Source organism: Crinia signifera, chromosome 2 (assembly GCF_055691185.1).
Source record: "Crinia signifera chromosome 2, ASM5569118v1, whole genome shotgun sequence".
Classification (NCBI taxonomy): domain Eukaryota; kingdom Metazoa; phylum Chordata; class Amphibia; order Anura; family Myobatrachidae; genus Crinia; species Crinia signifera.
The window spans coordinates 357,028,515-357,053,851 of record NC_139218.1 but is presented as its reverse complement, the minus strand read 5'-3'; the positions used below and the strand labels follow the sequence as shown (position 1 = coordinate 357,053,851).

General features: G+C 46.9%; 1 protein-coding gene across 4 annotated transcripts in view; it reads left to right on the top strand.

The window, feature by feature from the left end:
• LOC146057955 (cilia- and flagella-associated protein 337-like) overlaps positions 1-25,337 on the top strand; it is a 91,158-nt gene that overhangs the window by 40,301 nt on the left and 25,520 nt on the right. For 3 of the 4 annotated variants that reach the window (XM_083169837.1, XM_083169838.1, XM_083169835.1), the window contains exons 10-18: positions 3,138-3,289; positions 4,711-5,202; positions 7,526-7,628; positions 9,817-9,923; positions 20,481-20,563; positions 21,318-21,369; positions 22,555-22,600; positions 23,168-23,227; positions 24,159-24,321. In XM_083169837.1, the coding sequence (XP_083025963.1) occupies positions 3,138-3,289; positions 4,711-5,202; positions 7,526-7,628; positions 9,817-9,923; positions 20,481-20,563; positions 21,318-21,369; positions 22,555-22,600; positions 23,168-23,227; positions 24,159-24,321 (1,258 nt within the window). The remainder of the gene's footprint in view (positions 1-3,137; positions 3,290-4,710; positions 5,203-7,525; positions 7,629-9,816; positions 9,924-20,480; positions 20,564-21,317; positions 21,370-22,554; positions 22,601-23,167; positions 23,228-24,158; positions 24,322-25,337) is intronic. The other variant, XM_083169836.1, reaches the window with a different exon arrangement.

The following is a 25,337-nucleotide window of genomic DNA, read 5'->3' as shown; positions in this document are numbered from 1 at the left end:
GGAGGTTGTTTTTTGGTGTGATAACTTAGGGGTGGTCCAATCCATTACACAATCTAAGGTCAACCTCCCTTCCAGTTTTGCGTATTTTAGCACGGATGGTGATGATGTGCTTGGCGAACAACATTACGTTGCGAGTCAAGCACGTCCCAGGCGTACTTAATGAAGTAGCGTATGCATTGTCCCGTTTCGAATGGGTAAGATTCAGGCAACTGGTGCCGGTAGCCCAGAAGTATGGTGAACCATGTCCATCCTTTTTATGGCAGGTGCCTCTGGAGGGGTAGAGGAGCTGGCCCTGCGGTCGCTAGCGCCAGCTACATTTAGAGCTTATTTGGCCTCATGGGAGCGCTGGAGCGAGTTCATGCTTGAACAGGGTGGCACAGGTAAGAGCGCTAAGCGTCTTATTAATGCCTATGTATGGAACCTGTACACGGAGGGTAAGTCCAGAAGTTTTGTTGGACGCTCTCTGGCAGGCATATCATTCTTTTTGCGTCTTGGTGGGAAGAGAGACATCACCAAGTCTTTCTTGCTTTCCAGGAGGCTAAAGGGATCGGCCAGAGCCAGGCCGGTTTTGCCCGACAGGCGACGGACGATTGTTGCCGGCTTGTTGCGTCGAATCTCGAGGTCCCTAAGAGTAATTTGCTCAAACGATTACGAGGTTCGACTTTTCAGGCTGGCCTTTGCCATGGCTTTCCATGGGCGTTCAGAGTAGGCGAATGGGTGTCCGCAACCAGGGCATCTCCCTCGCCTATGCTGTTCGGCCACGTCGACGTACACCACGACGGTTTATGGTGCAAGATTCAGCGCTCAAAGACCGATGTAGTGGGCAGGGGGCAGTGGGTCCATTTGGGTCGGAGTGGCGACCGCCGGATCTGTCCGGTGGCGGCGGCTCTGGCTTACGTGGAGTTGCGGCCCCAATTGCCCGGGGCCTGGCTGATGCACATCGACGGGTCCCCACTTACTAACTTCCAGTTCAGGTCGGTTTTCAGGCGCTGTATATTGCATCAGGGTCTTTCTCCAGCCGACTTTGGGACACACTCTTTTCGTATCGGCGCCGCTTCGGCAGCCGCTGCGGCGGGTTGGTCTCAGGTCGACATACGAGCACTCGGAAGATGGCGGTCTGGTGCATTTAAGCGATACATCAGGCCGACATAGTCCAGTGAGCCCATTTGAGGAGTAGCCGCTCGCCCAAACACGCTTTAGTGTTTGAGGGGCCTTGAGGAATTTTTTGTGTTATCACCAGTCTTAAATTAGGCTCTAGCCAACTGGTGGAAGATTTGTGTTTTTTGCCTCAAGTCAAATCGGGTGACCCACCCCCCCCCCCCCCTCCCACCATAGAATAAGGAACAACAGGTAGGGATTATACATAATTCAAGTGGGTCAAATAATCAAATTAGTCTTAAATAGATCACCTAAATCACATTCCTATTAGTTTTCAACATTTTAATATAGAACTGCAAAATCACCTTTAAGGGAATCTCACGGGCCCCCCTTTAAAATTTTGCCAGATGTTTGCCATTATTTCAAATTTTCTAACGGTATATATCATTTCAACTTACAGGTCAACGCTTGGACACAAATATGATTTGGATGGTGGGACATTCCTTTATTTATTGGTTGTCCTTGTCCCAGGTAACCACGGATACGGAACGTTTCCCTGAGACGCGATTTATCCGTTGGCTGGGGCGTAGAGGTATGAGGTGGTCCGCGTTGAGGGGTCTCTTGGATGAGTCAGTTAGGGCGTTTGGATACCCAATTTTTGTCATCATCCACTTGGGGGGCAACGACCTCACGCATAATTCCGGTCTCAATATTCGATTGGAGATTAGGAATTTATTGCTGGACCTGATCAGAGAATGGAGATTTTGCCGTTTCTTCTGGTCAGAGATTATATCTAGGAGGGTTTGGAGAGAGGCACTCAATCCGGGCGCCATTGATTTGGTACGTAGGCGGATCAATTCCGTAGTCGGCAGGGCCATAGTAACGGAGGGCGGAGTGGTCGTCAGGCACGAGGCCATATCCTTTAGAAACGAGACCCTGTACAGGCCGGATGGGGTGCACCTCTCTTTAGTCGGGATGGATTTGTTTTTTCAGAATTTAATAGACGCATTGAGAAGTTTAGAGTTTTAGTTGAGGGATTATTTGGAATTAGGTTGGTGGCGGGTCAGTTCAAGTTGAACTGATATGGCGGAAAGAACGGTAGTTAAATTAGAGCTGTATTTACACTTAGCTGGTGGTTGATGTCGAGATGTGGGCATCACCGATCCAGGTGGGCCCGCAGCTGGACCTTAACGATCATCTACTTCGGATAGCGAAAATTCTTGCGGACATTTGTAGTTTAGGGCAGGTGGCCCAATTTTCTGATGACTCGGGCAGAGTGGTGAGCTCTGCCTTAGATATATTTGCGAGGGCAGGGGCAGAAGCAGAAGGTCAACCCCCTGACCCTAAGGGCAATTGGCCCCCTTTTGAAAAGTCCGCTTCATAATTGAGCCGTTGTCTTGGACGCTGGCAGTTGGCCGGTCCTTGGCAATTAAGGGCAGGTGGCCCTTAGATCCGGAGTTTGTTATTTTTATTACTTTGTTATTTTCCAGCAATGTTATTTATTCTTGCATGCCGTTCTTTGCCCGCCACCTTAGTTAGAGCAGGGACATAAATTTTAGTTAGATTCAAATAGGCCGCCCCTGCTCAAAATAAATAAGCCGTCCCCTTTAAGCCCATTCAGTTGTACGCGTCTTTATTTCTTAGATAAGTGGTGTGAGTGTGGATGAATGCCTATGTCTGTGTGGAGTTTAAAGGCATTCTGAGTAAGTTTGGAGTTACTCATGCTGCAGTCGCAGGGAGGCCTTGTGACCTATGGTCGCGACATTACTCTTACACTGCGACCACAAATGCAGGCAGAAGGTGGTGTGCACCTCACCCTGCATATGCATTACTAGTATCGCATATGATAAGCTGGCTGAATCAGGCCCTGTGTAAGATCTCAATAACATTTTCAGATGTATAATTATATAATTTACTGATCGTTTATACAAAAGAAATACCATATTTGGGTGTCTGTGTAACAGGCATTATTGACAGAAGTACAGACTCACATAGGAACTGTGTAAACAAATTGCATTTTTACCTCTCATTTCTTTCAGATTTGGGATATGAAAACTAACACCTGTTTATTCAGCACCTGGTCAAAAATAAGTCGAATCAGCGGAGAACTCCATGCCTGCCAGTATGTCCCTTACCTCAAAGCGCTTTGTATGGTCACCGATTCTATGATCCTTCTGAAACTCCAGTCACAGTAAGGCATACTCCTTTGCATGGCCTGTTAATATTGATAACATAAAAAAAGAAGGGAAGTGGAGCGCTAAATGTTGAAAATTAAAAAATGGTACCTTTTACCTATTTAAAAAACGATCAATTGGGTATCACAAAATATAACAATATTTATTATACACCTGATAAAATAACTGATAGGTTATTGACCAATACACTTAGATAAATGTAATAATTATAAACATATTTGAGAATGAAATAAAGAATTTAAAGATAAAAAATTCAAAGATAAAAATTGGACCGGGCAATATACTTATCCCACTTGTATGTAATTCTGGGGGTTATTCTAGTTCATTCTTTCTGACAAAATCCTTCTTAGATGGGCAAAACCATGTGCACTGCAGGGGGGGCAGATGTAACTTGTGCAGAGAGAATTAGATTTGGGTGGGGTTTTTCTTCAAAGTGAGATCTATATTGCAGTGTAAAATCATGCAGTCAGTATTTTCCCTGCACAGAAACAAAAAAACTCACCCAAATCTAATTCTCTCTGCACATGTTACATCTGCCCCCCTGCAGTGCACATGGTTTTGTCCATCTAAGAAGGATTTTGTCAGAAAGAATGAACTAGAATAAACCCCTCTGAGTAGACCTGTCCTCCTTAGTTCTTTACTGGGGATTGAAGTAGTGGGTATCCAATATCCATAAACCATGCTGGGAGAGTTTGCCGCTGTGTTATGATGTTAATGTCTTCCAATTGAGTGACAGACTCACAGACTGGTGGTAGGCATCCCAAGAAGTAAGATGGTGGTGGTGTCCCGAAATTCTCTTCCAGTAGGGGAGGCAAATGTCTCAAACAGATAGCAACAACTTTGCAAGCCGTAGTAAGGGAGTGTTCGTATGTTATGCTCCAAGGTCTAATATAAGTAAGGACAATATAAGTAATATCTGAGGATACAGAGACTTACTTATATTGGACCTTGGAGCATAACATACGAACACTCCCTTACTACGGCTTGCAAAGTTGTTGCTATATGTTTGAGACATTTGCCTCCCATACTGGAAGAGAATTTCGGGCATGTGGATTGGGGGACAAAGAAGGACATATGGACGGACACGACCCCCATATGGGAGGCATAGATGGAAAGATGAAAGAGGGCAGGTTTAAATGGATGGAGGACATAGATGGATGAACAGAGCATCATATCATATGGGGTCACAGACTGAAAGATGGATGTGCACCATATGGCGGGGACTAATGGAAAGGGGGTATAGACCAACAGACAGAGCTACTTACCGGAGGACAGATGGGATAGAATAAAGACGGGACAGATCACCAAATGTGGGGAAAGATGGATGGGACAACGACAATATAGACGGATGGGTGTGCAGGAGGCGACAGACAGACAGAAGTGTGTCTGTGTGTGGGTGGTTGCTCACTATCATCAGGTCTGTTATCTCCAGGCAGGCTCCGGACTGCAGCTCAAGGGCAGAATCTGTGCAGCAGCAGCTCCAGGCAGCAGCAGCTCCTCCCTTCCCATCCACGGAGCGACTCCAGGCCAGGTTCCTACCAGCAGCAGCAGCACCTCCTCCCTCCCCCTCCACAGAGCAACTCCAGGCCAGGTTCCAGGCCAGCAGCAGCTGCATCTCCTCCCCATCCACAGAGCGGCTCCAGGAGAGAATCCGAGCAAGCAGCAGTGGCATCTCCTCCCTACCCATTCACGGAGTGTCCTCAGGGCATGGTCGGTCCTGCAGCAGCGGAATCTCCTCCCTCCCCTCTACGGAACACCTCCAGGGCAGGGTCAGGAGCAGCCACCTCCTTCCACTCCTGCATGCAGTGGCTCCAGGCAACGGCAGTTCCTCCCTCCCCTCCACGTTTACTACAGACCTCTGGGGCAACTGCAGCAGCAGTTTGGCATCGCCTGCCTCCCTCCCACTCAGGTAGTAATATGCAAAACCCGAACTCGCACATCATAGCACTACTTATTACAAGAAACAAATAAAAAAGGGTGCAGGAGCCACTTGACACTTGCTAAAATGTTCCCGAGGAATTGGTATGAAATCCCGACGGTCAAAATCCCGAATGGCTCATAATACCGACAAGGACAAAATCCCGACATTTAAAATCCCGATAAGGACAAAATCCCGACATTTAAAATCCCGACAGGGCCAAAATACCGACATATAGAATGTACAGGTGAAACAGTCAACATGATTTTCCGTCGCGAGGTCGACATGGGTTTTTTCACTGTTTTTTTACGCGAATGTCGACATGGACACAGTTGGAAGTGAACCGCAGCCCCTCGCTTCGCTCGCTTCGCTCGCAATGCTTTGGGCACACTATTTTATTCTCCCACAACGCCATAGGGGATGGTAGGGCATGAAATACCGCCTGTTGCGACCTGTCGACAGAAAGTCATGTTGACTGTTTCACCTGTACATTCTATATGTCGGTATTTTGGCCCTGTTGGGATCTTAAATGTCGGTATTTTGTCCTTGTCGGATTTTAAATGTCGGGATCTTGTCCTTGTCGGTATTTTGTCCTTGTCGGTATTATGACCCATTCAGGATATTGACCATCGGGATTTTGACTGCATCCCGTTCCCGAATGTGCTAGACACCTGTTGGCGTTGTAGCTAGGAAACAGGTTCCCTATTACATATTTGGTGGGAGTGTCGTTCACTCTGGCCTTTTTGGGATAAAGTTATTTCCATCTCCCTTCAGAGCCCACTTTCTGGCTTCTGAATCAGGTGGCGGGCTCCCTGACCACCTACAAAAAATCCCTATTAAAGTTCCTACATATTGCCGCAAAAACGGTTATCCCTGTATGTTGGCGGTGAACTGCCCCTATTGTGAAGGAGTGGTTTAGTAGAATAGACATGTATATTACTATGGAAGAGATGCGGGTGACACCAGAAAGCCAACAGGGATATACGACTACTTGGTTTCCCTGGCTCGACTTCAAGTGCTCTCCAACATACCTGATGTATATAACTTGAAAATGAGTCCTATATTACCGGTCCTGCATCTAGACGTTGTATGTTTAATGAAGGATTGAGGAAAATCTTCAATTTGTGGGTTTTGGGTACATAGGAAGGCTACACAAACCCCCTCCCCTCTCTTGTCTCTTTATCTTTCTTTTCTACTTTCTCCCTTGTTTTATCTTTCTGTTATTTGTTTACATATTACAATTTTACTGTTTAAGCAGGATTTGTTATGTGTTCAGCAGAGTATCTGACTGGATTCCCTGGGTCATTACTACAGGTCCTAACATCCTTTCTATTTGCGGTATACTACTTTTGTACTATAGCTGAGACCTAATTTACTGGGGGCGGGATGTATTAAGATACATCGCCGCCCCTCACCATGCCCCTGCCGCGATGCCAGTGCAGGGAGGGGGGTAGGCATCTGTGGCAGGCGGCAATAGAAGCCCATAGGCTTCTATAGGGTATTGCCACCCAAAGGTGGCGATACCCTGCCCTGCGGAGACGCGGCTTCCGGGTGTTTGTACATATGGAAATGCAGTAAACTGGGTGTTTTACCACATTTTCGGCTTAGTACATCCTGCCCTAAATCTTTTACCTCTGAGGTAATACCTCTTATGTATTATATAGCTTCCCTTCTGGTCCTACAAGCTATGCTATTACTGGTGCCTGTCCTTGTGTTTCCCTCCTATATCCCTATAGATTGTAAGCTTGCAGCAGGGCTCTCTAACCCCCAAATCTGTCTGTTGATCACTGTCTACTGTAAAGCGCAACGGAATCTGCTGCGCTATAGAAGAAACTGTAAATAAATAATAAATATTACCTGCTTGTTTGTTTACAATGTTTATTATGTGAAAATCTGAATAAATATTTATTGGGAAAAAAAGGGGTGCAGGGGATTGCCTGCTGGGTCCTTGGGCCCCCCAAAACATCCAGGCCCCATAGCAGCTGCATCCCATGCACCCTCTCTAGTTAGGCCACTGGGCAGATGTACAGTGCATCCAGAAAGTATTCACAGCGCTGTACTTTTCTACATTTTGTTATGTTACAGCCTTATTCAAAAATGGAATAAATTCATTTTTCCCCTCACAATTCTGCACACAATACCCCATAATGTTTTGGAGATGGGTTATGGTTCTGTGTACAGTATAACCTAAATCACGTGGTGGCAATTATCACCAGAAAGCTGTATACCGAAGGATAAGGAGTATGGTAAGGCCGCTGTATTTGATCAGTGCTATGTAACTTGAGATAACGTGAATACTGTGTTTTGTTGTAAGGCCTGTAGCACAGCCCAACCACATCTCTTCTCATGGGGAACCAGTCCTTTGCTGCAAATACAATAAGACCTTCAGCCATGTCGTAACCTGCTCAGAAGGATCGGTAAGTTCCTTAAGACCAGTGGTGTCAAACTCATAGTCCTCCAGCTGTTGTGGAACTACACGTCCCAGCATGCCCTGCCACAGATTTTATATAATGGATTGCTAAAACTGTGGTAGGGCATGCTGGGACATGTAGTTCCACAACAGCTGGAGGGCCATGAGTTTGACCCCACTGCTTAAGACTATATTCTGTTCAACGGATTAGGCCAATTTCCCATTTGGTTAATTAGTATTATGCACTGATATATTAATTTTTATGCCACCAATGTGCCTGGAAAAAAAAGAGAGAACCATGTATGGGCCATGTTGAGACCAGAATTATATTCTACATATCTGAGAACTAGGATTTGATTGGTTGCTATTTTTTTTTTTTATAGCTGCACTATACTTTTTTAGCAGTTTTAGTAAATCTACCACTTGATTGCTAAATGCATTACTTTATCTTTCATAGTCTCAGCAGCAAATCCTTCATTGCTTTCTGGCACGGTTCTATGTCTTTGTTGCCATTGAATATGACGTTATCACAGAGCAGCTCTGTGTCATATCCAAGAGCATAAAGATAAACATCTCGGGGCCCAAGGTCTTGCTAAAGAGAACAGAAGAAAATTGGGAATGAGTAAAAGATGCAGGGTAGCAGGTACTTGTTTCCTATCTGGGCGCCCACGATTGAAATCGCGGGCATCGGGGGTAAAATCGGGGCCATCGCGGGCATCGCGGCCGATAAAAAATCGGGTGCGATGTGCCAGACGCGATGCCCGCGATTTTCCCATAGAGAACAATGTTAAATGCCTCAATTTACCCGCGATGACCGCGATTCACCATAGGAAACAATGTTAAATGGATCAATTTCCCCAAATGATCATAGGGAACAATGGGAAATGGGGCAAAAACACCCCTGAACATAAAAATGTCCCCCCAAAAGTAGTTGACGCCACCCCGCCATCAACGTGAACCCGAAGCGTGGCGAGCGCAGCGAGCCCGCGAGGGGCGGCGGTACGCGTCCTCCGACCTTTTCATGCCCTACTATCCACTAGGGCGTGGAGTGAGAATAGAATAGTGTGGCGAGCGCAGCGAGCCACCGAGCCCGAAGCGTGGCGAGCGCACGCGGATACCTTCACAGGTAAACGCGTCCATGGACACCTGGGAAGCCCGCGAGGGGACGCGTATAACTGTGAAGGTATCCGCGTCCCCTCGCGGGGCTCGCTGCGCTCGCCACGCTTCGGGCTCGGTGGCTCGCTGCGCTCGCCACACTATTCTATTCTCACTCCACGCCCTAGTGGATAGTAGGGCATGAAAAGGTCGGAGGACGCGTACCGCCGCCCCTCGCGGGCTCGCTGCGCTCGCCACGCTTCGGGTTGGCGTGGATCGTGGGGTGGCGTTAAAAATTTGGGGGGACATTTAAGGGTTAATTGTGCCTATTTGGGCTCTGTAGCCCATTTAACATTGATTCCTATGGCCACATCGGGTCCATTGAGGCATTTAACAGTAAAATCGCGTCGGTCGGGCCATTTAACATTGATTCCTATGGGAAATCGGGTGCATCGCGTCGTGGTGATCGCGGGTACATTTATGGCCGGCCGCGACGCGACCGACGCGATTTCCATGTTTAACATGGGTTTCAATGGGAAATCGCGGGCATCGCGTCGGTCGCGTCGCGGCCAGACATAAATGTACCCGCGATCACCACGACGGGCGCCCAGATAGGAAACAAGTACCGGGTAGCATAAACAAAACGGAATAATTAAAGCCATCCATCCACTAAACAAAGCTGCCCACATTAAGCTCTGTCAGATATAGGGGTTTATTCTAGTTCATTCTTTCTGACAAAATCCTTCTTAGATGGACAAAACCATGTGCACTGCAGGGGGGGCAGATGTAACTTGTGCAGATAGAATTAGATTTGGGTGAGTTATTTTGTTTCTGTGCAGGGAAAATACTGACTGCTTTATTTTACACTGCAATATAGATCTCACTTTGAAGAAAAACCCCACCCAAATCTAATTCTCTCTGCACAAGTTACATCTGCCCCACCCGCAGTGCACATGGTTTTGTCCATCTAAGAAGGATTTTGCCAGAAAGAATGAACTAGAATAACCCCCATATAGTCACATAGGTATAATTAGAATATGTAATTCTACTTCAAGATTACAAATATATAAATATTTGTAAAATTACTTTTGTGTCTGCAGGTTATAAAGGTCTGGGATTTTGATACAGGAAAGCAAGTGCTGGAAATTAACAAGGCCCATCAAGATGCTGCGATAACTTGCATGGCCTTTGATGATAGCGGAAGAAGGTATGTCATTGCTGGGGGAACGTCATTACAGGGGGAGGGGGGGGGATTCTTCTCTTATAAAACCAAGCTGTCCACTATTCCTTCCATATTCCAATTTTAGATCTGAAATCTACATCTCTTGCTGACTTATTGGATGACAATTAATAGGATGAAAGTGAGACATTTGGTAGAAAATGTCCAGTTGTTTTTAAAGTGACAATCATTTACACTGCAAATTTAAACATTTTTTTTTTTTTCATTGCAAATGATTGCCGCTTTAAAAAAACTGGAGATTTCTTGCCAAATATCTCACTTTATGAATCGCTCATCCTATAAAATTTCCCCCATAGTCTTAGATGTCAGCTTGGCTCCTATCTGTCATCTATCTTATTGTTAATTGTAGTTCTTTGTTGTATTGCAGGGGGCATTGGTAATATTAAATGAGCGCACCAAAACCCATGTCACACACATTGCACCCTAACTGGTCAGTCAGCTCCTAACTTTCATTTACAAACCCAGTCTGTACCTTGACAGTAAGGAGCTGATTGGCCTTTGATGAAGTACCAGCCACTTTGGGCGGTATGCTCTAAGAAATACCGCCCCCCCCCTCCGCCGGGCTTCGCATTGCTAATGATCAAATATGCTCCAACATATGCGGTCATTAACGCAAGGGACAGCTCTTGCGATAAGAGCTGTCCCTTGCGATGCAGCGCCGGCGCTGGACTTTTGGGTCTGAGATCCCGGAGTCCGTCTGCGCATGCGCAGAGCACGGCGCCGGCCGCATGGCATGCTGGGAGGGATCTGTGATGGATCCCTCACACAGCGCTGCGGTAAGAAGCCCATAGGCTTCTGCAGGGAATCGCCAGCTTTTGCTGGCGATTCCTTCTGCAGTGCTGCCACTGTGGAAGGGGGTTACTGCATACAGAAATGTGGTAAAAACCCAGATAACAGGGTTTTTACCGCATTTCTGCTTTAGAGAATCACGCCCTTTATCAGTTCCCAGAGCTTAATAAATCTGCCCCACTGTTTTATATTTAAAAATCAGTGTTTAACTCGGTTGTGAGATGTTGTATATGTTTATTTGGATCCATTATCACATTAATATTGTTTGCTTTTAACACAGCACAAAACTTTACCACACCAGACAGCCAACAATACAAACAAAATACAAAGCACACACAGACAGAAAACACAGATGACATTAATGATGCTTTCAGGCCGCATAACTGGCTTTGACCCTGTATTTGAAAACGTTTCCAAACAACAAATGTGTTTAAGATACCCCCCCCCCCCCCCAATGTGTTTAAGAACCCCCCCCTTGCAGCCGGTACCTCCTAAATTGCGGATCCCGGGGCAGTATGGAAGGATGCGCTTATAAGGGGGGGTTCTTAAACACATTGGGGGGGGGGTGTTAACCCGTGCGCGCGGGGGGGGGGGGGGGCGGGGGTCTCCAGTGCTATGAATATTTAATGAGCGCTCATTAAATATTCACTGTGCTAAATACCGTTTTCAGACCCGATTTTGATGCCAAAATACCGGATCTGAAACGGGTAGGACCCTCCATTTTAACCGTTTTACAAAACCGGCTTTTGTAAAACGGTAAAGTGGTTCTGCACCTTTCAGACCGCACAGATTACCGTTTTAAAACGGTTAAAAATTGGCAAAATACCAGTTTTTAAGTGCGGTCTGAAAGGGGCATAAGGGAATGCAGATGTGAGAGCTTAAAGCTGATAACTATGGGGCAGATGTATATGGGAGCAGAAGTGTCCCATGGCAACCAATCAGCACTGAAGTAACATCTATAATTTGCATAATATTAAATTATACAGAGCAGCTGATTGGTTGCCATGGACCACTTCTCATATTTACCTTCAGTTCAATGGCAAGAACTAACAGTAATATTATTACCAGTTTAAAGATATCATTATGTCTTGACTGAATTTTTATTTCATACAAATGTACAAACCTCAGAGGGCTCCCAAATAAGGGGTTACAGTCATTTGCTGAGAGATTTATTTTACCCCAAAGCCCAAAAGAGTTACAAAAACAAGACTTCTATGTAGTGCTAAGAGAGACAGTGATATCTAAAATACAATGGGCAGTATCCATTGTATGCACCAGTTTACTGCACAGTAATGGGGCCTACAAACTGGGTAATTTCAGGGCATTTTCTCTCACAAGATCGCTTAGAAAATGCCCTACATCGCTCCATGTGCCATAGTGATAGCAATGCGCGGCCCCACGTGTTGCTGTCGCCTGGCGATTAATATATCCAGCATGCTGGATAAATCTTGTAATATAGCCAGTGTCAGGGCCAGTGTTTTCACAGGAGAACACTGACCCTGACCGATTGCTCAGCAGACAGCACTGACACATTGCTGTGTGCTGAGAGATCTACAGATAGCGCAGGGCTTGTCTTTGCTGGGGATGGCGGAGGACTCGCCACCCGCCATCCCCCGCCCCGCGCCATCTGTATGTCGGAAGGGGACGCGCGTGCACGAGGTGCACGCGCGTCCCGTTCCGACGGAGCTTTTGCCCGGGTCCCCGCCGGCTTCCCCGGGTCCCCGCCGGTCCACACCGCCCCCCCGCAGCCCCCCGCAGCCCTGCCCGTCTCCCTGAAGCTGGAGACGGGCAGGACTGCACCCGCCGCGCCGCCTCGCCGCCCGGCTATTGAGACGCTCGTGCGTGGGAGACGCACGAGCGTCTCATTCAGCCAGAGCGCCAGATTGCTGGCGGATCGCCAGGGACACGGTCCTGGCGCTCCGCCAGCAATAACAAGCCCTGCTCCATCTGTAGCATCGCTCAGAACGCTCATCACATCTCCCTGTGTGTAGGCCCCATATAAATGGGCTGTTTAGCCCAATAGTACTATCGGCTATCCAATTACAGCCTGTTTTACTGTACAGTAAATTATCTGTTATCCAGCAATAACAAATGGGATCAGAGGTAAGTTGCCAGAACCGTGAGTTATCGACCAAAAATACCTGGATCTCTGATGTTTATTAGGGATTCTGCTTTGCCTGCCTGAAGCATGCCAAGCAGAAGAATACCCCTCCCAACTTCTTTAGCAGTGAATAGCGACACTCAGGTGGCAGAGCCACACGTGCGCATATGAAAAGGGGCGTGACCGATGCTAATGAGGGTGAAGCATATGCAAATGAGCCGCCATTGGGCCATGCCCCTGTTTTTAACCCTCTGCAACGCTGAATAGAAAACGTGCGCATCATGCTTGTGCCTCCCCCACGCCGCGGGACACTGCCGGCCCCGGGCGGGATGTGGGACCGTCCCAAAAAAACGGGCCGCTCCAGCGAAAAACGGAACAGTTGGGAGGTATACCCATAAGCACTGGCATATGTATCTAATTGGACAGGCCTCACGATTAATATGCTGCATCTAATAGGATCCGCCCTATGTGTAGGAAACTCAGTGATTACATTTGCTAACGAGAGTGTTATAAAGGTCAAAGTGCACAGAACCACAATGATTATGACTAGATAATATAATTGTACTGTAGATAGGATGATGCACTATACACTGTACAATATACATGGCCGACAGCTCTGATTGACACAGAATGATCCTGTTCCCTTACACAATGGTATCAAAGGGTAAATTTGTCCAGTATCAGATCACAAAAATAGCTTCAGTGTCAGAAGTCACAGGGATAATGATGCTGACAGTCTCATGGTAGGGGAACAAAGCTAGCAGCACTGATTATCAGAATCCCCTGTGTCTGTCCTATATACTGTCCAAGTGTAGGCGGCAGCAATGTCTCTCAGGAATATCCTAAATGTAAAGACCCAATCTACAGTTCTAGAATCAGAATGTGGGAATGGATATTTCCACAGTACTGTAAGTTCATATTTGTTTATTTCTTTTCAGGGTGATTCCCAGAGAGGAATAGCAGGTGGATGGACATAGGGGTGGCATACCTGCCAACTTTTTCAATTGAAGACTAGGGACACTTGCGTGGCAGCGCCCGAAAAGGGGACGTGGTGTATGCAAATGAGGTGGCAGCTTATGCAAATTAGGGCGTGCTCCCGTTTTCGGCCACTGCGCCGCTGAATAGACGCTGTGCGCATGCGCACAGCGTCTATTCTGTCAGATTGGGGGGGGACTCCCAACTTGACCCCCCCCCCGCCACAGAGGGACACCGCCAGCCAAACGAGGCACGTGGGTACGTCCCCAAAAACCGGGACGATCCCGCGTTAAGCGGGACAGTTGGAAGGTAGGTGGGGATTGGCTAATTGTGCAAATAGGCCCAGCCTCTCATAGGGTACAAGCAGCATTTGGGGACTTTATGCATAGGGTGTGCCAAAAATATGCAATTAGCATAGAACAGCATCATTGGACCACATCCCTCACTGGGAAAATGCAACAATTGGGGACTAGAGGAGCCTCTGTCCATGCATGAGGAGAATAGTACATGCAGGGGATGTGTCATTCCTTATTAAAGCACATAGTGATGATAAGACATTATAATTACCGGGTCTGGAAGTTTATATGCCCATATAACTGGAAGACCCATTTAAGGTGTCCCCACACCCATGAGTTTGAAGAAACTCAGGGAGCCCGAGGTGTGCTCCAACTACCAGTGCAGTGACTTATGCTGCCCATACATATGTGAGATATCGAATGCAATCATTCGATTTCGGCCACATCTAGCCGATAAATCGAATGATTGTATGAATTTTTAAGCTGACATTCGACGCGATGCGCAGGCACGCCGTCGAATGTCGCATCGATAGATATTATGAGCTGCACATAATATTTATCGAATTGCATGAGCAAACGCATGTGGTTTTTAACCACATGCGATTGTTCGAATGCAATCAGCAGCGGGTACGGGAGCGGGGCGGGGAAGGGTACCAGAGCGCTGGTGGGGAGCCGGTACCTTAATGCTGGGGACCGTAGGGACTCAGCAGCAGCAGGGGAGGCATGGCGGTTGTGTAGCGTGGAGCTTTTAGGCGGCGGCTGCCTGAATGTGAGACCGTTGATTGGCTGAGAGAGCACTCTCTCAGTGGCCTCAGCCAATCAGAGGGCCGTCCCAGTGTTTCAAAGTCAACTGCTGCCGCTGACAAGTCCCGCTGCCTGAAAGCTCCACCGCTATGGTCCCCAGCTCCGGTCCCGGCTACACAGCCGACACACCACCCCTCCAGCACCCGATGTCCATCGCAAGATGGCATGCGACATTAGGTGCTGCACTGGGCACCACTTGATGCGATCAGATGCGATGGGACATCGCATTGCGATGTCCCATCGCATCTGATCGCACATATGTATGGGCAGCATAAGTCGTGCATAGGGGGGAAGTGCGATTGATGGACCCTCTCCTAAAGGAGAAGGGCCCCGTTACTCCCCTAACCCCTCTCAGCCATAAGGCCGAAGAGGGGGAAAAAGGGATGGATGGGTCCTCTTTGCAGAAGCTTAGAGAGACCCTCTTTCCTCAACCCCTGGAAGGGTTAGGATGGTGGGTCCTCCGCACCCGAAGGTTGGAGAGACCCGCAGTAGGCTTCTCTCCGCCTTGTGGCTCGGGTCGCCCTTGAGGGACCGAAGCTCTCCAAAAAGGGTGAGGACGAGAGCCACGGTACATTGGGGAGTGGATGGCCCATAAGGGTTAACCACACAACCCAAAAATAAGTGACAAAACGACAAAAAACAGAAAACGTGAATAGTGACGAATGTGAGAGGAAAATAAATAAATAATGAGACCCCAGCGAGAAGGCCGGGGTGGGGGTGTGAAAAATTGTCCTACCCCATCCAAAAGGACGAGGTAAGGACGTGCACCTAGAGGGGAAGTGCGCAGTTCTAGTACAATACTAGTGCATGGTGATTTTTGGGATCACCCATGCATGTTCAGCACCCCCAAGTTTCCCCGGGGGCACAGTGCAGCCTTGGACTCCATGCAGCCGGCCAGTCAGCATCCGGAATGGATATTCCACTGAGCTTTTCGATAACTCCCTTAGGGGTTGAGGCCCCTTTGGAAGAGCAATCTACTCAGTTTTAGTGTTTCTCACATCCCAAGGTTAAGGTACTAAGCTGGGCTTTTCGCGGTCTCCCCATCAGAGGCTACAAACCTCTGGAATGTGAGCCATCTACTCAGTCCCAGCCTTTCTCCGCTCCTTGGGACACCCATTACATACCTCCCAACATGACCCTCTCCAGGAGGGACACAATGCTCTGCTCCGGGACTTTCCTCTTAATGTATGATTGCCATCACCTGTGGAGAAACACCTTTCTTATTAGTAAACCTGTTCAAAAACAGGTGATGGTAATCATACATTAGGAAAGTCAGCAGAACAATGTGCCCCTCCTGGCATTGGTCATGTTGGGAGGTATGCCATTCTCTTCTGTAATAAGAAGGAGCTGGCAAAACTGTTAATAGTAATAAGAAGTGAATGTAATAATACATATCTGATTATGCACATGACACCTAAGGGCCATACTAATCTCGATTTAGGGCCTCATCACTATTCCTCTACATTACATTGTATATCATTGGTATACAGTGTCCAAGGTTAGGTTCTGCGCATGTTTCTTCCCCTAGTTTGCCAGTCCTATATATATATATATATATATATATATATATATATATATACACACATATACAGTCCAGAATGTCCGGCACACAGCTGTTTGTATGGCAACGGCTCCAGTGCTCATCCAAATAAGTAACATATATATCCAAAGGTGGATGTCACTCGGAAGATAAATGAACAAGCAGACAACTGTCTTAAAGCCAACGTTTCAGGGCTGGGGCCCTTTTATCAAGACTTGAAAATGACATGTGAAACATACATATATATAGACCAGACAAAACTTACAGTTACGTTAGGGTTACCACCCGTCCGGGATTACTCCGGACAGTCCGGTAATTAAGACCGGCGTCCGGAGTCCGGGCGGGTGGCTTTCCCGGACTATACATAGTCCGGGAATAACCCGCCCGCCGCCGCCGCCGCCCCCTCGTCTCCCCGCTCCCCCGCTGCCCTGCTCCCGTCCCCTCACGTCTCCCCCGCTGTGTATGCGGGAGAGACGTGCTGCTGCGGTGCTGCATATGCTGCTGGACCGCTAGCCAATGGCCGCTCGCGGTCCAGCAGCCACCAGTTGATTGGCTGCTGGACCGCGAACGGCCATTGGCTAGCGGTCCAGCAGCGGGAGTTAGAAATGTTAAAATCATACAGCACAGCAGCACGTCTCTCCCGCGAATACAGCGGGGGAGACGTGAGGGGACGGGCAGGCAGGCACAGGCACACTGACAAGCCTGTCTGCCTCCCGCAGGCGGGGGAGGGGGTTTCTATCCCCCTTGGCAACGAGCACACTGGCACAGATCAATCCCCCTCGGCAACGAGCACACTGGCACAGATCAATCCCCCTCGGCAACGAGCACACTGGCACAGATCAATCCCCCTCGGCAACGAGCACAGAGGCACAGATCAATCCCCCTCGGCAACGAGCACACTGGCACAGATCAATCCCCCTCGGCAATGAGCACACTGGCACAGATCTATCCCCCTCGGCAACGAGCAGAGGCACAGATCTATCCCCCTCGGCAACGAGCACAGAGGCACAGATCTATCCCCCTCGGCAACGAGCAAATTCAGTCCACCTTGGCATCGGCATGAAGCCCCTGGCATTGAGCATATAGGTAAGTGGCACTTATGTGTCAAATGTGTATGGTGTGTTATACAGTATGTCATGGGCATTGCTTAGTGTTATATAGTATGACATGGGCATTGCTTAGTGTTATATAGTATGACATGGGCATTGCGGTGTTATATAGTATGACATGGGCATTGCGGTGCTATATAGTATGTCAAGGGCATTGCGTAGTGTTATATAGTATGTAATGGGCATTGCAGTGTTATATAGTATGTAATGGGCATTGCAGTGTTATATAGTATGTAATGGGCATTGCGGTGTTATATAGTATGTCATGGGCATTGCGGTGCTATATAGTATGTCAAGGGCATTGCGTAGTGTTATATAGTATGTAATGGGCATTGCAGTGTTATATAGTATGTAATGGGCATTGCGGTGTTATATAGTATATCATGGGCATTACGGTGTGTTATATAGTATGTAATGGGCATTGCAGTGTTATATAGTATGTAATGGGCATTACGGTGTGTTATATAGTATGTAATGGGCATTACGGTGTGTTATATAGTATGTCATGGGCATCATGTGTGGGCTTATGAGTAATCGGAATTACAAAGTTCATTAAAACGTGCAATGGGCATTACGGTGTGTGGCATAAAATGTAATGGCCATTATGGCATGTGGTATACTATATAATGGGTGTGCGGTGTGTCAGCATTATGACAAAAATTTTGCTGCGCGCCTTCGGCGCGCACTGTCCATGTTTTCCATCCTGTGCAAAAATTTGGTTGAGTCCTGGCATAATGTGTAATGGCCATTGCAGTACATGGAATAATACATCGTGATTGGCATCACGATGTGTGGCATAACTTGTAATGGCCATTATGGCATGTGGTATACTATATAATGGGTGTGCGGTGTGTCGGCATTATGTCAAAAATTTGCTGCGCGCCTTCGGCGCGCACTGTCCATGTTGTCCATCCTTTGCAAAAAAATTGTTGAGTCCTGGCATAATGTGTAATGGCCATTGCAGTACATGGCATAACACGTAATTGGCATCACGATGTGTGGCATAACTTGTAATGGCCATTATGGCATGTGGTATACTATATAATGGGTTTGCGGTGTGTCGGGATTATGTCAAAAATTTGACGCGCGCCTTCGGCGCGCACTGTCCATGTTGTCCATCCTGTGCAAAAATTCTGTTGAGTCCTGGCATAATGTGTAATGGCCATTGCGGTATATGGCATAACACGGAATTAGCATCACAATGTGTGGCATAACTTGTAATGGCCATTAATGTATGTGATATAACATGTAACTGGAATTATGGTATGCAAAATCAAGAATGAAATGGAAGCAAAGGTTTAAAAAAAAATCAACATAAGGCGGGTCTGGGGGTGGGGCTGGGATGGGTCAGTGGGTGTGTCAAGGGGCGGGCCAATGTCCGGGAATCTCTCAACAAAAAGGTGGTAACCCTAAGTTACGTGCGCCCTCCACCAGCCTCGCATCCGGCAGGGGTCCAGTGACGTCATCTGTGTGCAACTACAGTGACGAATAGGTACCTCCCCGGGGGGCGTGGCTACACCGAGGCTTCTAGTAACCATGGCGCCAGCTGTTGTATACTCAAGATACAGTACGTGCATCCCGGTTCTCTGTGGCGCAGGCTAGGAGCTGTCCTTTGTAGTGCTGACGGCCGGAACCCCTTAGAGATGCATAAGCGGCTTGGTCAGAGAGCCTGTGTGAAAACATAAAAGAAACACCATGAATAAATGATCCAATACAATGCAGCAAACTTGTCTGTAATCTACGGGGAGTGTCAAGCAGGCTGTGAAACACAGGAGGGGACTACAGTGACTGTACATTATAATCAGCCCGTGCTGAGAGCAACAATGGTAATGATTACAGCCTTGCGGTCGTTGCCAGGGGTTACAGAGCTAAGGACAGTCAATAAAGTTCACCTTCAATAAAGTTCAGGAAGGATCATGGTGTAAGGATGATAACACTGCAAGAAGGAAACACCACTATTCCGTGTGTTCCTGTGCGTGGGACCGTAAAGGCTGGTCGTTGCCAGGGGTTACGGAGCTAAAAAAGACAGTCAGTGAAGTTCACATTCAATAAAGTTCAGGAAGGATCATGGTGTAAGGATGATAGCCCTGCAAGAAGGAAACACCACTATTCCATGTGTTCCTGTGCGTGGGGCCGTGAAGGCTGGTAATGCGTGGGGCCTGATTCACAGGAACTTTATTGAAGGTGAACTTTATTGACTGTCCTTAGCTCTGTAACCCCTGGCAACGACCGCAAGGCTGTAATCATTACCATTGTTGCTCTCAGCACGGGCTGATTATAATGTACAGTCACTGTAGTCCCCTCCTGTGTTTCACAGCCTGCTTGACACTCCCCGTAGATTACAGACAAGTTTGCTGCATTGTATTGGATCATTTATTCATGGTGTTTCTTTTATGTTTTCACACAGGCTCTCTGACCAAGCCGCTTATGCATCTCTAAGGGGTTCCGGCCGTCAGCACTACAAAGGACAGCTCCTAGCCTGCGCCACAGAGAACCGGGATGCACGTACTGTATCGTAAGTATACAACAGCTGGCGCCATGGTTACTAGAAGCCTCAGTGTAGCCACGCCCCCCCGGGGAGGTACCTATTCGTCACTGTAGTTGCACACAGATGACGTCACCGGACCCCTGCCGGAGGCGAGGCTGGTGGAGGGCGCACGTAACTGTAAGTTTTGTCTGGTCTATATATATGTATGTTTCACATGTCATTTTCAAGTCTTGATAAAAGGGCCCCAGCCCTGAAACGTTGGCTTTATAGTTTATAGTTCAATGACCAATATGGAAATCACCTCACTGTAGTATGAGACTCACTCCCGTGTAGTGCTGTAACGCAGCTATGCTGTTCGCTGTGCCACTATGCTGTCCAGTTTGTTTGTGTAACATTTCTTTGCATGTTTGTGTATTACGCAGGCTGATTACTGGTGGAAGAGACGGCTGCCTGAGAATATGGAATTACAACCTTGGCCTCTGTATACATACTCTTAAAAAAGGAGGCAAGTTGCCAAATCTATTATTATTATTGACCTGCTCACCGCACAATATCAGCCTGATTCAGGCTGGCTCAAAAGTGAATTTGGCACTGTTCCAATGGTAAGGGGGTTCTGCACATGTGCAGACCCCCTGTGTGAATGCCTTTGGCGAGTATTACAATCGCCAAGGCATTCGCAATGGTTAGGGGTCGGAGGGGAGCGGAGAGGGTGCAACATCAAGGGATTGCCCAGCGTTTTATGGGCGTGGAGGGAGGCTGATATCACATGTCGTCAGCACCCACCCACCCCCAATTCAGCGTTCCGTTCAAACTGACTTTCATCTGCGAGCGGCAGAAAAATCATTCAATGATTTGAAATCCCGGCATTTTGGGGGCCAAATCCTGGGATCCTGATGATCCTGGGATTGGCCACCCTAATTGCAGCTGTTTAGGGGAAGGGAAGAGGCCAGGAATCTCAGTGGTTTCAAAGAGATTTCCTGGCCACTGCGGCGGCCAGCTTGCACGTCACCATGGGTGTTAGAAGCTGCCTATGGTTAGTGACGGAACCAATGTCAGATCACTACTGTAGCAGGAGGCGTCGGCTTGTAATAGACTCCTCCTGCTGCATTACCTTACAGCGCTATCACTACTGCTTCCAAGGAGGCAGCACTGGTATCACATCCAACCACATCTGAATGTCCCTTGTTGTGCAGACAGAAGCTGCAGAAATGACTTCTCATTTGTCAATTAGTAAAGAATAATATACTTCTTATTTTCAGACGGCTCAGCTGAGATCTGTGACTGCACTTATATGGACATAAAAAGAAACAAGTAAGATCATTGTTATCTTAGGCAGTTACCGAAGCTTGTATGTGACCAAATAAGTTGACTTCTGCCAAATACTATTCCAACAAGGACTCAAATATAGCAATGGCTTTTATATACAATAGCCACTAGTTCGGCACTCACATATTCAATGTGTATTATGCCGGTGCCCTCTGTGAAATTACCACCATCAAGGTATACAAATATATAATCCAATTTGGAGGCACTCCAGACAATAAGGTGGTCTTAAAGCAGTATCAAAGCCAATGTTTAGGAAAATTTAATGTGTCATCATCAAGTATGTACCCTATTGACTATAAATATATATTATTTCAAAACGGTGGCTTTAATACTGCTTTAAGACCACCTTATTGTCCACAGTGCCGCCAAATTGGACTATATATTGCCCTGGTAATGAGCATGTAAATCCCTGGCAACAAGCATGTAATCAACCTGACAGTGGGCATGTAACTCACTGGCAATGAGCATGTAACCCACTGGTAACAACTAGAAAAACCACTGGCAATGAATAAGAAACCCCTGGAAACAAGCATGTATCCCCTGGCTATGAGCATGAAAATCCTAGCAATGAGCATGTAACCCCTGGCAATGAGCATGTAACCCCTTGAAACAAGCATGTAACCCCTAGCAATGAGCATGTAACCCCTGGCTAAGAGCATGAAACTCCTAGCAATGAGCATGTCACCCCTAGCAATGCCCCGAATTGGACTATATATTGCCCTGGCAATGAGCATGTAGGTGACAAAACCTTTTTTTGGCAAGGGGCACAAAATTTCTGGGTGCCCCACTATCATTTTTGGGTGTATAATGAATATATGCCCAGAGTCCAATGCTCTTTATAATACTGCTTCTTTTTCAATGTCCTCGTCAATTATCCTTTATATAGATAAACATTTGTAGAAGTACATGTAGAGCATTTCTCTCCAATTATACCAGCTCTCCTGTGTCAGCTCCGTCTGCTGAACTCCGATAGAGATTCCTAACAAACCTCGTTATAGAGCTGTGCTCCTGCTTCAGCTAATACGCATCGGTGGGAAATGTCGGTGCCACCGATAGATGGAAATCCTTCTCGTTAGCCTATATAAATATTCATATGGCTCATGCTGTCAGCATAGAAATGCAGAAGAACGCTGCCCCATAATAATCTGGTGCATGTTTATTTTTATTCAGGTACACTATTGCTGTTGGCTGGGACAGACGGATAAATCTGTATTATGTGAGTATCCTGCAGCATCTTACACAAGTCTGTACTAGATGTGGTTTATGGGATAACACAGCTGTATAAGTAGGTATATGGGACGGTGCAACGTATATACAGTAGTCTTGGATTTACACCTTTCAGCTGGAGGTGATCCTGGAAGCCTCTCACACCTATATCTGGCACACAGGTGCATTGAATACAAATACAAATGCAGTGCCATTAATGATCATATCTGACTACTCAAAAGATGCATTATAATTGTCAAATATTAATATTCCATGTGTGTGGAGAACAGTAATTGATTGGCAACCAAGATTTAGTAGTAGGAGTGGGTGTGTCTGAAACACCACAGGGGTTGGGTAGAGTCTGTGGTGCGAGTGATACTGGATGCCTGTCTGTATTACAGAAGTGGGCTGTGCAGTGTTACTGCTGGACAGATTCTGTCAACACTGAGGCATGTACACGTGAAATCTACTGACTCAGAGACAAGCATAGTGCCTGCCCCTCTGGGCATTACCCATGACATCATTAACATTAACTACTTTTAAATTTGTAACAGAATATTTTTTTTCCATTTCCCAGGATTCTAACAGTAATACACAACACTTTCAAGAGCCAAAACCACATTGGGATGATGATAAGGTAAGTCAGTTTTTTTTTTTGGGGGGGGGGGGGGGGGTATAATAAGTCCTAGTTCGGCCATAAAAGTTTTTTAGCATCTGGCCTGTCTGGGAGAACGTCTGCTGCTCCACATGTATAGATGAAAAACACTGCACAATAAAAAATAAAATACACTGGCCCCCATAGGAAAAAAAACACACGCACATTGTTCCTCTTAGGAAACAAAGAACATGGCCACCGACAAACATTGGCACATACAGGCATTGGCCTCCACAGCAAAAAAAAAACACTTTGTTGAAGAAAAAAAAAACACACAGTACATCACAATGCATAAATAAAGCACATTGACACCACTATTAAAACACATTGGCCCCCACAGGAAAAAAGTTTTTAACATTATAAGGGACATGTTTTACTGTCACCACAGGCTGCATATTCTAGCCCACCGCTAATCATAGTAATAAAGTATTCCAAGTATTCCCAGCAATAAACTAATCCTAATACAATAGTACTAAATGGGCAATACAAAAAGTGGATACAATAAAAAGGAAAATAACAAAGTTGTCTTCCAATATGTGATCAGGGCAAATAAATAGCAGCAGCATCTCCAACCACTCAGAAGGCAAGGTGTGCAAGTCAGTCTAGAAGCGAAAAATGCATGATCAATAATACAGATCTGGCTTACCCCCACATTATGGAGACAACCCGCACCTTCTCGGTGCCTGTATGTCAAGGGCCTTCTCCCCTGCTATTTAATCATGCTTGGACAACCGACACTTTCCTCCAGCCTTTTCCTGTGATATGGCAAATCTGGTAAGTGTAGGCAACAACTAGCTCTTCACCGTTATGATATACGGCAGTACTCATCACTTCTCAAGCTCAGGGAACAGGCCCGGGACTTGGTGATGATAGAAAATAGCATGAGATATCAATGTACCTTCTCCTTCTGTAGACCCGAGGCCACCGTGAAGACATTCTCTGCATAGCACAACAACCACCTAATCTCCTTGCCAGCCTAAGTTATGATGGAGAAATTATTATCTGGAATGTGAACTCAGGCACAATACAATCCAAGATAGACACATCCCATCATTTTGAGTCTGCAGGAATAAAATGTAAGTGTCTTCTAATATATATCAAAATGGCATTTTATCTAATGCGGGGTCTCATGTGCAGCCCCCCAATACCTGCTGGTGGCATCTTGCCAGTATTGTCTTCGGACAGATGGTGCATGCAGAGCAGATAGCGGATAGATACATTGCTTCTGTGCCAGCAATGTCTAGTGTTTCCTCTAAGCTTCTTTTGCAGGTTGCTGCACCCTGCCCGCTTTTAAAACCTCAAAATGCACCCTGCCCTTTTTGTGTGTGGCACTGTGCCCTGTACGCTGCTCCCACCATGCTAACATGACGCTGAGAACTTTCGGTGTGTGCCATCATGTGTAATGGGTATTACGTGTATGCCATCATGTGTAATGGCCATTATGGTGTGTGGTATAATGTGGAAGAGGCATTACAGTGTGTGCCATAATGTGTACATTACAACAGAAAATGTAATGGGCGTAGTCATACTGTCCCATTTTTCGCAGGACCATCCCGTTTTTTTGGACGGTTCCGCGCCCCTCCCTGGGCCTGCAGTGTCCCGCGGGGGGCAGTTGGGAGTCCCCCCAGCCTAGTGAATAAACGCTGTTGCAGATGGTGGAAAAACAGGGCGTGACCTAATCGTGACTAATTTGCATATGTCACGCCCTCATTAGCATAGGCCACGCACCCTTATCGGATGCACGCGCGGCTCTGCTGGGCGAGTGTCCCTACTTCCCATCAACAGAAGTTGGGAGGTATGGCATAGCAGAGTATGACAAAGTTTAATGGGCGTAATCCTAGCGCAGTGTGCAGTTTTTTTATATGTTTTTTTCTAATGTAAATTAGTATATAAAATGTGCCCTCTTGATTGAAAAAAGTGCCCTGCCCGATGGTCAACACCGTGCCCTAAAAAATCCTTGAGTTAACACTAGCCATCTTTCTGAAGACATCGCTGGAAAGATTCACCACAGTGGCACTGCATAGCACATTGGAAGAGTTAGTTCTGAGTGCAGGGTGTGCAACATCTGCAATAATATAAATACTATATACTC